The sequence below is a fragment of the Takifugu rubripes genome, chromosome 1 (assembly GCF_901000725.2).
Source record: "Takifugu rubripes chromosome 1, fTakRub1.2, whole genome shotgun sequence".
NCBI lineage: Eukaryota > Metazoa > Chordata > Actinopteri > Tetraodontiformes > Tetraodontidae > Takifugu > Takifugu rubripes.
Window position 1 is genome coordinate 12831504 of NC_042285.1, and position 13144 is coordinate 12844647.

Consider the following 13144-nt stretch of genomic DNA (forward strand, 5'->3'; position numbering starts at 1 on the left):
TTGGATTTGTTTGTGTTAACGTGAATCGTATATCTTAAACTGTGGCTCAAGCGGAACGACGTTAAAGATGAAGTAAATTAGTGTTTAACAAGCGCTCCTGATCTGCATGAAGGCTCTTTTCCTCCGGAGTGGAGCTTTTTCTCAGGCTTTGGATCCTCCGGGTCGGGAGGTGTCACTGTTCGCCGCGCAGGTCGCTCCATTCCTGAGATTGCAAACTTGCTAGCAAACAACAACAGGAGATCTCGGACAACTACCGTTATAATTCTACCAAACTATTGGGTAAGACCGAATCGATAGGGCACGAATGAACGGACAAAAGTCTTATAATTCAACCTGTAAGGCAGATATGTCCCGTTTCTGCCAGCACTTGCTGAGCTTTTTGTCTGCTGTTGCTACATTAATCACGCTAACCAGCCTAGCTTCCACAACTAGCCTGCATGCTATCGCATGATTGTTTTATTTATGGCACAATTTTCCCTCTTTACCATCAACACACCAAACGTCTCATCTAGCTTCCATAAGACTTGAATAGAAAAGTGAGTCACACAATTTTCTGTCCATGTTATTATGTGATTTATCCGCGACTGTCGACGCCTACTCAAAATCTTATGTTGGGGCAATTGTAGTCATAATGTGTGATGTTAATATGCATGGAAGACATATACAGTATATTCAGGCAGCGATTGGGATGGTCATAGTGTCCAGGCTCGATCCTTTCAAATGCTCTCAAAGGAGCTAATTGATCATGTGTCATTTCATGTGCTTTGGTTGGAAGGATAGATGTCTTTGCGTTATTTTGGTTCCAACCGGGGGTGAAGCGCTGGTTTCGGGTCGACGGTGCATCATAATCGGTGTGAGGATCCAGGTTTTACGGGACGGAGAACAAAAACCTTAATTTCAGGCTGTCGGCGAATGTTCGGTGTCGCCCAGGTCCAAGAACACTTGGCTTAAAAACCCACCTGGACTTCCTTTAGTTTTCCCAAAGACACCTTCAGTTCTGAATGAACTGGTTCCAGTCCCAGAGTGAGATGCTGTACTGGTTTACTGTCGTTGTCATTTGCATTATTCAAATATTGGACCCTCCTGGTTGTCAGCCTTTTTGAACCTGCTAACACACCCAGAGACTGTCCACCCCCACCCCAGCATCACCTGGTTTATGCTGCTCAGCTTCGTAAAGAATGTACAGATCTGTCCATAGGTGGGACCAGATGGACAGTGGAGACACTCCTGAGGACAGGACTCGGCGTCCAGTTGCACTTAAAGAACAAGGGACAGTTATTTGGCCAGAAGCGATGGCTTAAAGGAGAGCGAGTCCCTCCAGGTAGCTCAGAGCTAAAGAAGCGCCTTTGACAAGAGGAGACGTGTCTTAAATATTAAGGAAGCCCAGATGAGTTTTTAAAATTAAGTTTTAAACCTTTTTCCTCTTTATGTAGCTCAGATCATGTGAACATGTGCATTCCTGACAGCAGCAGCTCAGCCCCCCTCACGTTCACTATAAAACAGTGGCTTGAGAAAACTTCTTAAATGGCTTGTTTTACTGGTTAACTATTTACTTACTAATTATACAGGTGCTGGAGTTTTACTTTACCAGTTTTCTTGTTCTGCTTCCACGGTGGCGTTTACAGATGTCTGTTAATTCCTGCTGAAGAGCAGCCACAGGTGGTAGTTTTTCTCATCTGTAGTTGCTTTTTAACTGGTTTTTTTTTTAATTACTGTGATTGCTAAATCCTTTATTTATGTGTTGACTTTAGTTTTTATTAGAAAAATGTTGTGAAAGGCTTTTTGTACTGTACTGTAGTCCTTATTTATAAGGCAGAATTCCACCTTATTCCACATACACAACACAATCACCATGTCCTCGAGTCTTAAAATGACCAAATTTAAGTTGAGTTTGGTAGGTTTTGCCTTCTTTGCTCAGCCTCTCTTTTGATTCTTTTTGAAATTTGCTGTACGTTTGTGATTATTAGCTTGTCTTTTGTGTAGGGTAGGTGCAGGAGTCGGGCACGTGTCAAATAAAAGGCATCTAAATGCTACAGCAAATACAATTTTAGAAGTGTAGTTAGAAGTGGTTTGAAGAAAGACGCGGTAGCATCTGGCTGCAGCAACAATGCAAATCAGTCTTTTTTTACTAAGGCATAAATCAACACCTGCACGTAGTTTGGTTCAACTTCATTAAGAGACACGTATATTCATAACGATGTGTTGTATCAAGAAGGAGTTAAAAAAGAAGGTGACTTGTGCCAAATGCTGCTCCTCTCTATGCTGCAGTGCTCTGCAGCCTGCAGGAACATCTGCCCTAGAGGTGACACAGGGGGCTCCAGACATTACATATGCATTGAAGTCCCTCCCCATTAACCTCTCCTGCCTAGTGGGGAGCGAGGTGGGGGAGTTTTAGTGAGGAAATACGGACAGAGGACAAAGCCTGGATTTTTTGGGGGGTGGGTTTGGCCATCAAATCCCTCTCGGTGTAATTGTGGGTCTCCACAAAGTCAGGGATGAGAGCTAAGCAAGCTGGCTGCTGTAGCAAAATCAATAGTTCATACCTCTCTGAGATTGAGTTTTTAGGCGAGGGGGGGCACAATGACCAGGGGCAGAATATGGAATCGCTCCCACACGCGCCCCGACGTGCAGCAGAGCAATCGATCTCTGCTCCCTGTACCAATTAGACTTTTAAGGCTAGCCTGGGTCTTACTGCACCCCTCAACCACCAAAGCTTTGGGAACAGACACGGCGTTCCCAGACGCCTCAGCAGTGGGCGCTCCGTTTATCCCCTTTGGTTACTGCTGTCTGAAATGGACCCATGTCGTCAGTTTTTGGTTTCGGGCAGAGAGCGAATCCTCCTTTTTTCAGCCACGTGTTTCAACTCATCGACTGACCCCAGCTGCAGCCGTCTGAAAGCTTCCTGAACCACAGTCTGCTGATCCTCTGATGGTTTTAATTGGATATCTATCCTGTTGTGGCCACAAAAACCACCCGAAGTGTACTGACACACTTTAGTCTTGAAGATGGAATTGTGTTTTAAATAGTTGGTGAACTCCTTTAAACACGCAAGGGTGCGATTTTCCAACGGAATGTCGCAGTTCTCATCCCGTTTCTGAATCATCAGCCCGAGCCGGCGTGCCATCAGATGTTTTCCGGGCAGTTCCGTTTTTATGCCAACAGATTTAACACGTAGAGGAGTTTGAATGAGAATGTGCCAAAGCTTTTGGCACATCTGAGACCCCGGCTGGAGCGCACAGATTTGAAGGTTGTGTTAAAGTTTCCTGTGTGTCAGCAGCACGAATCTGCTTCGCCCTGAAATTGTCCTGAAGTTCTCTCTCACGCCCCAATTTCATTCTCTTTTGTCTCCATCCAACCAATTTCTGTGGTAATTTATCTCTTCTGGCTCCTCTATCACTTTAGGTCCAATTTTTCCTTCTGCGCGCACCCTTCTTTAATCCCCGCCCTCCTCCATTTGTAGCACTTTCCACTGTCTCAGACTCGGAAGATTGGGTGTTTTTTCCTTCCGAGTGCAGCCTCGGACCAGCTTTTCTGTGCCAGCTGAGCTGTGATGCCTTTCACTATCACAAAATAATCCTATTCCAGCAAGATCCCATCTGATCAAACCTCCTGGCTCACATATTCATCAAACTGCTGTCGTTAGGAACCGCAGGTGCTGCAAACAGCTTTTATTCCTAATCACTCTATCACGTGATCCACTTATCTAATCTTCCAGAACATCCTCGCCAACTCCTGAAGGTTTTCTGTGCAGATAATTACATAATGTAAAAGATACCACAGAGGATAATATAAGTGCGGTCAAATTCCATATTCTCATCCGACCGACAACACAGATGTCACAATGATCTGTCACCCTGTTTTAGACTGTTGGCTGAAAAATTCACACGTTTCAACGTTTCATAGTTAATCATTACCTCAGTCAGACTTGCGATGTTTATTGGAATACATTTAAAAAGAAACCCCCCAAAAAACCCCAAGAAGTGGATGTTACTGCAGGGTTGGGACGTGTACTGTGCACGTTTTCAGCTCATAGCTGATCAGTCCATCCAAGTGTGTCTGGTTGCTGTTTAGAATGAAGCGGCCTGCGTATAGCCGCCCTCTCCCCACACTTCCTGCCGGCCTCTGGAGCTGCCTAGTGGCCCCAGCTCCCACCGTAGTCCAGGGAGGCCGTTTTATTTATTAACACTTGTTTGTTTTTTTAAACTTAATTGCGATTGCAGCAGATATTGATCTTGGGCACAGGCCATCAATCTTTTGCTGTTCTGGTGCAGGTCGGGGACGATTCGTCTTTGCTAATGGTGCGAGACTTTACAGGCAGCGACTGTACCAACTAAATGATGCTTACTCTTTTTTTCTTTTCTTTTTTTTTAAAGTGCTTTGGTTCATGCATCTTTGTGAGCGCGTAACTTTTACATATCGAATTGAGACGAATGGCTTCCGAACTGCACCGATCACACTCGTTTTGTCTCTTTGCAGGGGGCAAACTGCTTCCATTCACCGTGCACTGATGCAGATGGATGTCGGGGAACACTGACCACTAAAAGTCACAGGTTCCTCCTCCCGACCCCCTTGCCCCTGACGCCTTCTGTCACGCTGGCAATGGCAAGAGTCCCGAGTCCCCCCCCCCTCTGCGGAAATGTCCAGTGGGCCTGTGGCCGAAAGCTGGTGTTACACACAGGTAAACATCTACATGCAGTTTTTCACCTCACGTTGGCCTTATAGGACAGTTACTGTTTAACCATCATCGTCTTGTTTCCTTGCCAGATCAAAGTGGTGAAGTTCTCTTATATGTGGACTATCAACAACTTCAGCTTCTGTCGTGAGGAGATGGGAGAAGTAATCAAGAGCTCCACCTTCTCCTCTGGGGCCAACGACAAGCTAAAGTGGTGTGTAGATGAGAGCTCAGTGCCGTGTTAACATCAGTAGTTGTCCCTCTCTGTTTTCTGAGTTACATATTGAATAAGTCTTAAATTTAGAAGGGGTTTGATAGTTAATATCAAGTAGACTTCAAGGATATGTGATAGCATAGCAGCATACGGGCCATTAAACTATGAGGTGCCGTTATTGTCATTATAATAAGATTGCAGAAGTTGGTAAAACTGACAAGAGCGTGACTAGTTTCTCCCAGAAGTGAAACTTCCCACGTAGTTTAACTTCTTGTGGGCTGTCCCCTCCACCATCAGGTGTTTGCGAGTGAATCCTAAAGGTCTGGATGAGGAGAGTAAAGACTACCTGTCTCTCTACCTGCTGCTGGTCAGCTGTCCAAAGGCAGAGGTGCGTGCCAAGTTCAAGTTCTCCATCCTCAATGCCAAGGGAGAGGAGACCAAAGCCATGGGTGAGTCTTTTGGGTGGTTGTAAATCATCCAAAGCCTTCAACGCTTCCTCCTCTAGCTGCACTATTTTGCCATCATGCCGTTGTTTGTTTATTCCTGTGTGTGAGCTCCATCTGATCTTCCTGTGTGCAGAAAGCCAGAGAGCTTATCGTTTTGTTCAGGGAAAAGACTGGGGCTTCAAAAAGTTCATCCGGAGAGACTTCCTCCTAGAAGAGGCCAATGGCCTCCTACCTGATGATAAGCTAACGCTTTTTTGTGAGGTACACGGCTCTTCCTTGTTATATACTGTTTTTTGTGCTTCTGTTTAAAATCACCTTTCTTCATTTGCTTTCTCTCAGGTAAGTGTGGTGCAGGATTCTGTTAACATATCCGGACAGAACACCATGAATATGGTGAAGGTGCCCGACTGCCGGCTAGCAGATGAGCTGGGAGGCCTGTGGGAGAACTCTCGCTTCACAGACTGTTCACTGTGTGTGGCCGGCCAGGAGTTCCAAGCCCACAAAGCCATCCTGGCAGGTACAGACAGCACTGGGCACTCCCCATCTATCCTCCGTGTTTTCCAAGGCTTTTTTTTTGTCCCAGACTCACATGAGATGACATGAAAGCCCGCTTTCCTGGTGCGGCTTAAAAGCCATATGAGTTTTTTAAGAAAATAAACAATTTTACATAATAAATAAGCAGAAATAGCAGTTCAGTCCATGGCCTCCTCCCTGAGGGGGAGGAGCAAAGGGTGAGTGTGTGTTTCTTTAGGAAGGTGCTGCACCTGAGTTGTTGTTGCAGTTGTAGCTGTTTGAGTTTTGGTGCAAGCGATTGAGGGTATATTTACTGTGCTGCTTTATTGTCAGATCTATTTGCTTCTGTGTTAATGTTCTCCCGTTTTACTCCTCCCAGCTCGTTCTCCTGTATTCAGCGCCATGTTCGAGCATGAGATGGAGGAAAGCAAAAAGGTGAGTCCAAGGACCCAACCCATTCTTATTCCTAAGAATAAATTGGATTTCCTTCTTTGTGGTTCTGCTGCTCATTTATTTTCTTGACACTCTGAGGTGTTAAAATGAGTAAAGAATTGCATTCTGTCAAATGGCGTGCAGGGCACAGGGCTGTTTGGTGAAACTGAATGATAGTGCACCTGAAAATGAAATTGTGCAGCCGTACTTGAGGGTCAGAATTCATTCTTCACTGACAAGGCTGCAGAAGCACAAAATTGCTTCTCTCGTTCTCCCCTCCAAATAATATGGCCATAAGAAATAAAATTACAAGACAAGCTGCACATTTTAAACGCAGACTGTTACAGATTTTATGCTACAATCACTTTGTAATGGACAGAAAATGGCATGTTGGCACAGAAAGTTGCTAAAACTAAAGCCTATTCAGTGTAATAAATAAATATTGGTCACTTTCTCTGCATTTGGAGCCTTTGGGCCAATGTCACGGCTTCATGCGGCTTAGTCTCATTTGCATTCTTCAATGCTGTGGAAGAGGTGCAGTCCTATTTAGACTAATAAAAAATGCACAAAAATCTGTTTGTTGCTTTATTTCTTGTCTCTTTCTCTCAGAACCGTGTGGAGATCAATGATGTGGAGCCAGAGGTTTTCAAGGAAATGATGTGCTTCATCTACACCGACAAAGCTCCCAATCTGGACAAGATGGCCGACGACCTGTTGGCAGCAGCTGACAAAGTAATATATTTCAGTTTGATTTCATTTGTAGTTGTCATTATCAGTGCGACATCATGGTATCACTGGAAGCTGGTGTTTCCAAATACTGCCTGAACATCGAAGATAAGGAGCGCGCTCATGAGGTGTTGCTTGGTTTTCAGTATGCTCTGGAGAGACTGAAGGTCATGTGTGAGGACGCCCTATGCACCAGCCTGTCTGTGGAAAATGCTGCTGAGATTCTCATTCTGGCTGACTTGCACAGCGCCGACCAGCTCAAAACACAGGCCGTGGACTTCATCAACTAGTGAGTTCAAACTCTGCTAGCTCGTCACCACTCGTGTTACATCTCTCCCGCCTTTCTCAGAGGCTGCGGGATGTCACGGGTCCGCTGAACATTTCATCCTCTCATTTTCTGGTGTTAGCAGCTTCGTTTCACCCGTGGCCTTATTTGGCTGCCACGCGTTGAGGGTGTTTGGAAGAGCAGGGCAACCTGACTTCTCACAAGATGGAGCTGTGCTGACTCAGTAAATATCTCATGCAGATATTCTCATGCAGATATTGGCGTGAGAGTGTATTCTGTTAGAGCAGATGGTGCCAATTACTGTTAGGTTGATGGTTATAAGGAGGAAACGGCTGCTGGACCATTCAGCTACCCAGTGCCTAATACTGGGGGCAACTCTGGCCACTTGCTTTCATACGTTTCATCCTTGCTGTAAACTCAGAGGTCTCCCAAAACCTTTTAAGCTGGTGCGTAGGTCAAGAATATTTCTATGACAGAAAAGAAATAGTTGTTTTTCTCTGTCGCATGGTTCAAAGCAACGCTCAACACCCCTTTATAGCCCAGTGAACCCTCCACCTGCTGGGGGTCTCCCTGTCGGTATGCAGGGACATTGTGCTATGAAATGTTATCAGCAATTTTAGGCAATCCAGTTGTTCTCCTGCTGCAGAAACAAATGTATTTCTTCATACAAGCTGCTCCTCAGACTCATGTTTTGTTGTTTTTCTCATCTTGTGCCATCCAGCCATGCTGCAGAAGTGATGGAAACAGCCGGTTGGAAGTCCATGGTGGCGTCTCACCCACACCTGGTGGCCGAAGCTTACCGCTCTCTGGCTTCAGCCCAGTGCCCTTTTCTTGGACCCCCACGCAAGCGCCTCAAACAATCCTAACAGCCTCACTTTTGGGCATCTCCACTCATACGCACTCACAAGCATTCACACACAACAAACCACAATTTTTCAACCCCTGACACACAGGACAAATACTCCCCTTGCTGTTACCTACTACACTTACCTACATCCTGCCCCAAGGCACTTCAGCCCCATCCATTCCTGCTGTATTTGCTCTTCGTGAACTGTGAGGGAAAATGACGATGTCACTGGAAGAGGAGGAAGTGGAAGAGTGTGGGCAGGTGGGCTTGTGAAGTGGATGTTGTTGTTTACAAGGAAATCACAACCAACCCCTTTCTTCTCTCAGTCCTGGCATTATGAGGTCTGACGTTGTGCTCTTTCCATGTGTGAGGTAAATCCTTCGACATCCCGTTAGTTCTTTCTCAGAAATCCATTTGGAAGGGAGACATGGACACGACACCCTCAAAAAGAGCCAAGGGTCCAGAAATTTGGAGGTCTAGATAAAGAGTCTGTGTTGTTCACAAGCTTTCTTTGCTCTTCTTCTAGCATTTGGAGTAGATCAGGTGGGTCTGCCCTTAAACACATGAACACATGGGCCTGTTGGGGATTCCAGAAAGGTAAACCCTCCCCCAAGAAAGACAACTAAGGGCTAGTTTTAAAAAAGCAGATATGGGACAAAAATCATCAAAATTATTCTCCCAAAGAAACTTTGGAAGACTTTGCACTAAAGTTACAGGTCACCCATCAAACTCTGACCAGCAGTCGAGTAGAAATACTGTAGGCAAGCACACATCGAAGCGAGCTTCATGGATAAAGACCCAGCTGGACCACCACCAACATCAACAAGTTCCTTTAAGATGAGTGTGACAAAAACAGTACATTTGTACTGGCATAGAAATCTGCTTCATCTGCATCCATTTAATTTTATTTTTTTAATAGCCAGGGAAATGGAGAGGAAACACAAAATAGCAAATTACAACTTGATGTCATTCTTGGAAAATAGCAGTTTATGTATAAATTTGTCCCGGTAACCCATAAGGGAAAATTACATCCCGTGGTGTCTAAAGACGAAGCCACCAGGAGACTAACAATGGAGAAAAAGGTCAAGAAATTCTTTCAGTGACAAATTTGGGCATGTTAATGTTTTATGAGTTTTTTCCCATTTGAATTTGTACAGACACAAGTGTTTTTGAAGCTATGTCAACAAAAGCATTTTCAGTCATGAAATAAAGGGGAAAAGGCTTCTTTTTTTTTTTTAAAGAAGTATGAAAGCCGAAAGTAAGTTGAAATGAACACGTTTTAATGTTCAAAGGTGGGGTGAAAATGCACACAATGACAAAAAACAACAACTGTATGAAATACATTTGAGGTTATCGTTTGAACCTGTTGGAAACGTAATTGATCTAAAGAACCGTCATTGTTTCTTTCCTGTAGATATTGCTGGTTATGAGAACTGACACTTAGTTGTTGCCATTTTTTGTTCCCAAAAGAATAAACCACAGCTATTTTGTATTGAATGCAATGCAGATGTTGTCTGAGTACATTTATGTGTCCATGTTGGAGTCCTTCTGCTTTTTGGATGCTAGTGTGACACCACACTGGACGTACACAGAAAAATAAGATCACTGTTCATTTGTGGAAATTGGTATTTTTTCCTCTCTGTGATAAAATAACCAATTTTTTTTTCATGTATCAGAAACATTTGGAATGGGACATTCACAGCTGTTCTGGGGGACTTCATACGTTTCACGAACTACACATGTGGGACAAAAGTTAATTTACCTGCAGATTTTCTCCAAATTTATTGCAATCAATGATGCAAGAAATTGCATTAGCCACAATCCAGTCCATAATACGATCTTAGTACTTAAAAGTAGCAGGTAGACACACTTATGTTTGATGGATATTCTTTATTTTTGTAAACATCACTTGACACTAAATGAAAGTGTTTACTGCGGTTGCTCCACAACAGTCATATTTCCAAAGCTTACAGTGCTTTCACTAATGTTTTCATCATGCACCAACACTTAAAAATATGGAATACCAAAAGCCGTGGAAAAGCCGCCTCATGTGGGAAATCTACAACAGGTTCTAAAACCTTGACTTTCTGTCATATGTTGACCTCTGTTTAACCTCTGGGTAGGTGCACTGAAGCATCCTGGGAGCTGTAGTCTGGACACACCTTTTGAACCATCCTGTAGTCTGTGCTGTAGAAAGACACATAGACACAGATGACCCGGAAGGGGTTTAGAGCACAGCCAGGTGACGAGGCTCTGAGTCTGCTCCTGGGCACAGGTCTTGGATGGGTCATAGTTGCACAGCATCACCTTCCTGTTGCGCTCGGTTTTCTCATGGTCCACCCTGCAGTTAAAGGTCTTGGAGTCTTTGGGGTTGAGCACGCTCTGACGCTCCAGGTCAAACTCCACTCCTTTCATTGGTGGGACAAGACTGACGGACACGTTTCCCATGCCTGTGGTGTTGATGACGGAAGTAGACTCCGAGGGATCCGTTCCCGTGATCCACTATTTTGCCCATGATCAGCAAGTTAGTTTGACAGTTTTGATGTTAGAGTAAAAAGTCCCCCCAAATGAATGTCCTGGAGAACGTAGACGTTCTGTGGGACTTTGGTGACAGGCTGAAGCTTTATGTTTGACGAGGTGTCCGAGTGTGACTGTGAATCTCCTCCAGGTATTTCCACAAATCCCTGCTTGAGGAAATGTTTGACGGCAGGTGTAGTGTTCTGAATAATAACTCCTAGTCTGAGACAGAATTTTCAGCGTGGAAGGATCCTGGTTGTTTCCAGGCAATGCTCTGTTGCCACGGGTGAAATTACCACCATGCTCAGTGTAAATGAACTGAAGATGAAAATGGGAGAAAATTGACACAATCAAAAAACACATTACAAATACAGGGAAAGGTTGTCACATAATTTCCCCACAAAATAAGAGTGAATTTGCAGGCATCACTGAGGAACTACAGCACAAGCGAATCTGTGTCAAAATTTTTGACAAGGCTTTAAGAACTTCATTTTTGAAAAACTTACCAAATAAAACATTCCTTTCAGAAGAAGTGAGGCAAACCACTGCTGACAAACATCTCCATGTTGCACAGAATGCCCTAGGAAGCTCCGTCTTCTCTCATGTGTAGTGTGTCGCTGTGGAGGTCCATGTTGGACCGCAGCGTCCACCTTCAGTATTGGGAGACACACTGAGCTGCTCCAACAGCAAAGCTGCAGTCTATGCAGGCAATTGCTTACAACTCACTCACTCACTCACTCACTCACTCACTCACTCACTCACTCACTCACTCACTCACATGGACAGTACCCTGAGCTCACATAATGGATCAGGGTGGTGTAATACTGCCATCCTGTGTCCATGTTCTTAAGTCAACATACTTTATGTAAAGGAAAGAAGAAAGAAAAAGTTTTAGCCGCTTTCATCTACATGTCGACACAGTACAGTACGGAACGGTACAGTACGGTACAGTACGGAACGGTACAGTACGGTACAGTACGGTATATTACGGTACGATACGTAGCAGCCGCGTTGGTTTTCAGTGGTACCTCTGACGTGGGCGGGGTCTTCATAATGAAGGTGTGATACTGAGGGCGGGGTCTTCATAATGAGGGTGTCGGTCGTGACGCCATTAGCATTTAAACAATATTGCAGAGTGTGAAACACAATAGAAATCACGATTAAACAAATTAATACTGTTGAAGGCACAATGTCTGGATTTTATCTGGAGTCTTGCAACGTAAGTACGCACACGGTAGCTGCAACACCCCCAAACCCGTCTTTGTTTCTTTCTTTGCTCCCGGCTGCTCCTTGTCTTCCATTGTTTTGTGTCAATTCTCTTTGACCGATGTCCTAATGTCCTGGACAATAATGCACTTCAAATGTGTTTGACATTACAGTTATTTCTGAAGACATGGTATATGTTGTGGAGATGATGACCCGGACCAGATGTGGCTCCACAGGTGGTAATGGAATGAATAACCGTGTTCTAATCCGATCCACTCTTTTCATATCCTGTTCTGATCATATCGTCTAACCTGACACTGCTAATGTGTGAAATTAGCACTAGATCGATGCTGAGATCGATAAATCCAGTGTAAAATAAGATCACCCTCTTGGACTCTTTTGCCAGTTTACTACTGAATGTTACCATTTTATTCAGAATACTGTTGCTTCAGCAGTGGTTTTCATCCAGGACTAAACTGGACTATTCTTCAACGGTAACCTGTCCTCTGAACTGTCCATTAGAAAGTGAATAAACCTCTTCAACAGTAGGGGGCGTCATAAGCTCGACGTACACTTTAGGGTTTTAATCACAATCACTGTATTCATGATTTTTGATTATTTATATGATTAAATACTACAACGACGTAACAGATTACGTAATTCTGGGATCAATGCCACACAAATTGAGTTTATCACTGAGCAGAGGTGTTCAACACACAAGACATAGTGACACTAACGCTGCATGTCCAGCTGCAGGACAGGACAGGACAGGACAGGACAGGACAGGACAGGACAGGACAGGACAGGACAGGACAGGACAGGACAGGACATGGACCAAAGAAAAATAGAATTAAGCAGCAGGCCAGTAACAGCAGTTCAGAGGAGAGCAAATATCCTTTGCAGTGTTTTTTTTGCGGAATCAAAATTCTAATGTCATTGTCTCTAACAGCAACCTAAAGAAGACATCAGCAACAAGTCATCATCACATGGACCAGGAAGGATTCAAGTCCATGTTCAGGACAATCAGCCTATTCATCCGCAGCCTTCTTAACATCCAGGTAATTTATGAGAGGAGTAGTCAACAGATCCATTTCATATGGTCTGTCTTGCAAAGAGAATGTCCTGTGTGTAATAACGTGATTAGGCCAAAATATAGAAACTTTAGAGTTGTTTTTTAAAACAAAATCATACTACAGTATTTCTCTGTATAGTTTCGAAACAATGTAAACGCAGTGTTTCTAACTAAACACTTGTGATACTATCACTATGACATCGTTCAGTTGTT

At 44.1% G+C, this 13144-nt stretch overlaps 1 protein-coding gene, 1 long non-coding RNA gene and 1 pseudogene across 2 annotated transcripts; 2 read left to right on the forward strand and 1 right to left on the reverse strand.

Annotated features, from left to right (window-relative positions):
* Positions 1–136: 136 nt before the first annotated feature.
* On the forward strand, positions 137–8388 carry LOC115250278 (speckle-type POZ protein). The gene is made up of 10 exons (XM_029838185.1): positions 137–279; positions 4477–4678; positions 4765–4886; positions 5184–5335; positions 5466–5593; positions 5672–5849; positions 6225–6280; positions 6887–7009; positions 7150–7292; positions 8011–8388. Exons 2-10 carry the CDS (start codon positions 4637–4639, stop codon positions 8153–8155), a joined length of 1089 nt encoding a protein of 362 aa, XP_029694045.1. The 5' UTR covers positions 137–279; positions 4477–4636; the 3' UTR covers positions 8156–8388.
* A 1795-nt stretch (positions 8389–10183) lies between these two features.
* Positions 10184–10692, reverse strand: LOC115250315 (neurexophilin-1-like; annotated as a pseudogene).
* A 1059-nt stretch (positions 10693–11751) lies between these two features.
* LOC115250335 (uncharacterized) lies at positions 11752–12828 on the forward strand. Its single transcript, XR_003888920.1, has 3 exons — positions 11752–11872; positions 12033–12095; positions 12809–12828. It is a non-coding gene; the product is annotated as an uncharacterized lncRNA (long non-coding RNA).
* The last annotated feature ends 316 nt before the right edge of the window (positions 12829–13144 follow it).

Bases quoted from the DNA above. Each gene is read 5' to 3' on its own strand.
- LOC115250278 (XM_029838185.1), top strand. From the start codon at position 4,637: ATGTCCAGTGGGCCTGTGGCCGAAAGCTGGTGTTACACACAG. The intron at 5,850-6,224 runs GTACAGACAGCA...TACTCCTCCCAG, and splicing joins CCACAAAGCCATCCTGGCAG to CTCGTTCTCCTGTATTCAGC. The intron at 7,010-7,149 runs GTAATATATTTC...CTTGGTTTTCAG, and splicing joins TGTTGGCAGCAGCTGACAAA to TATGCTCTGGAGAGACTGAA.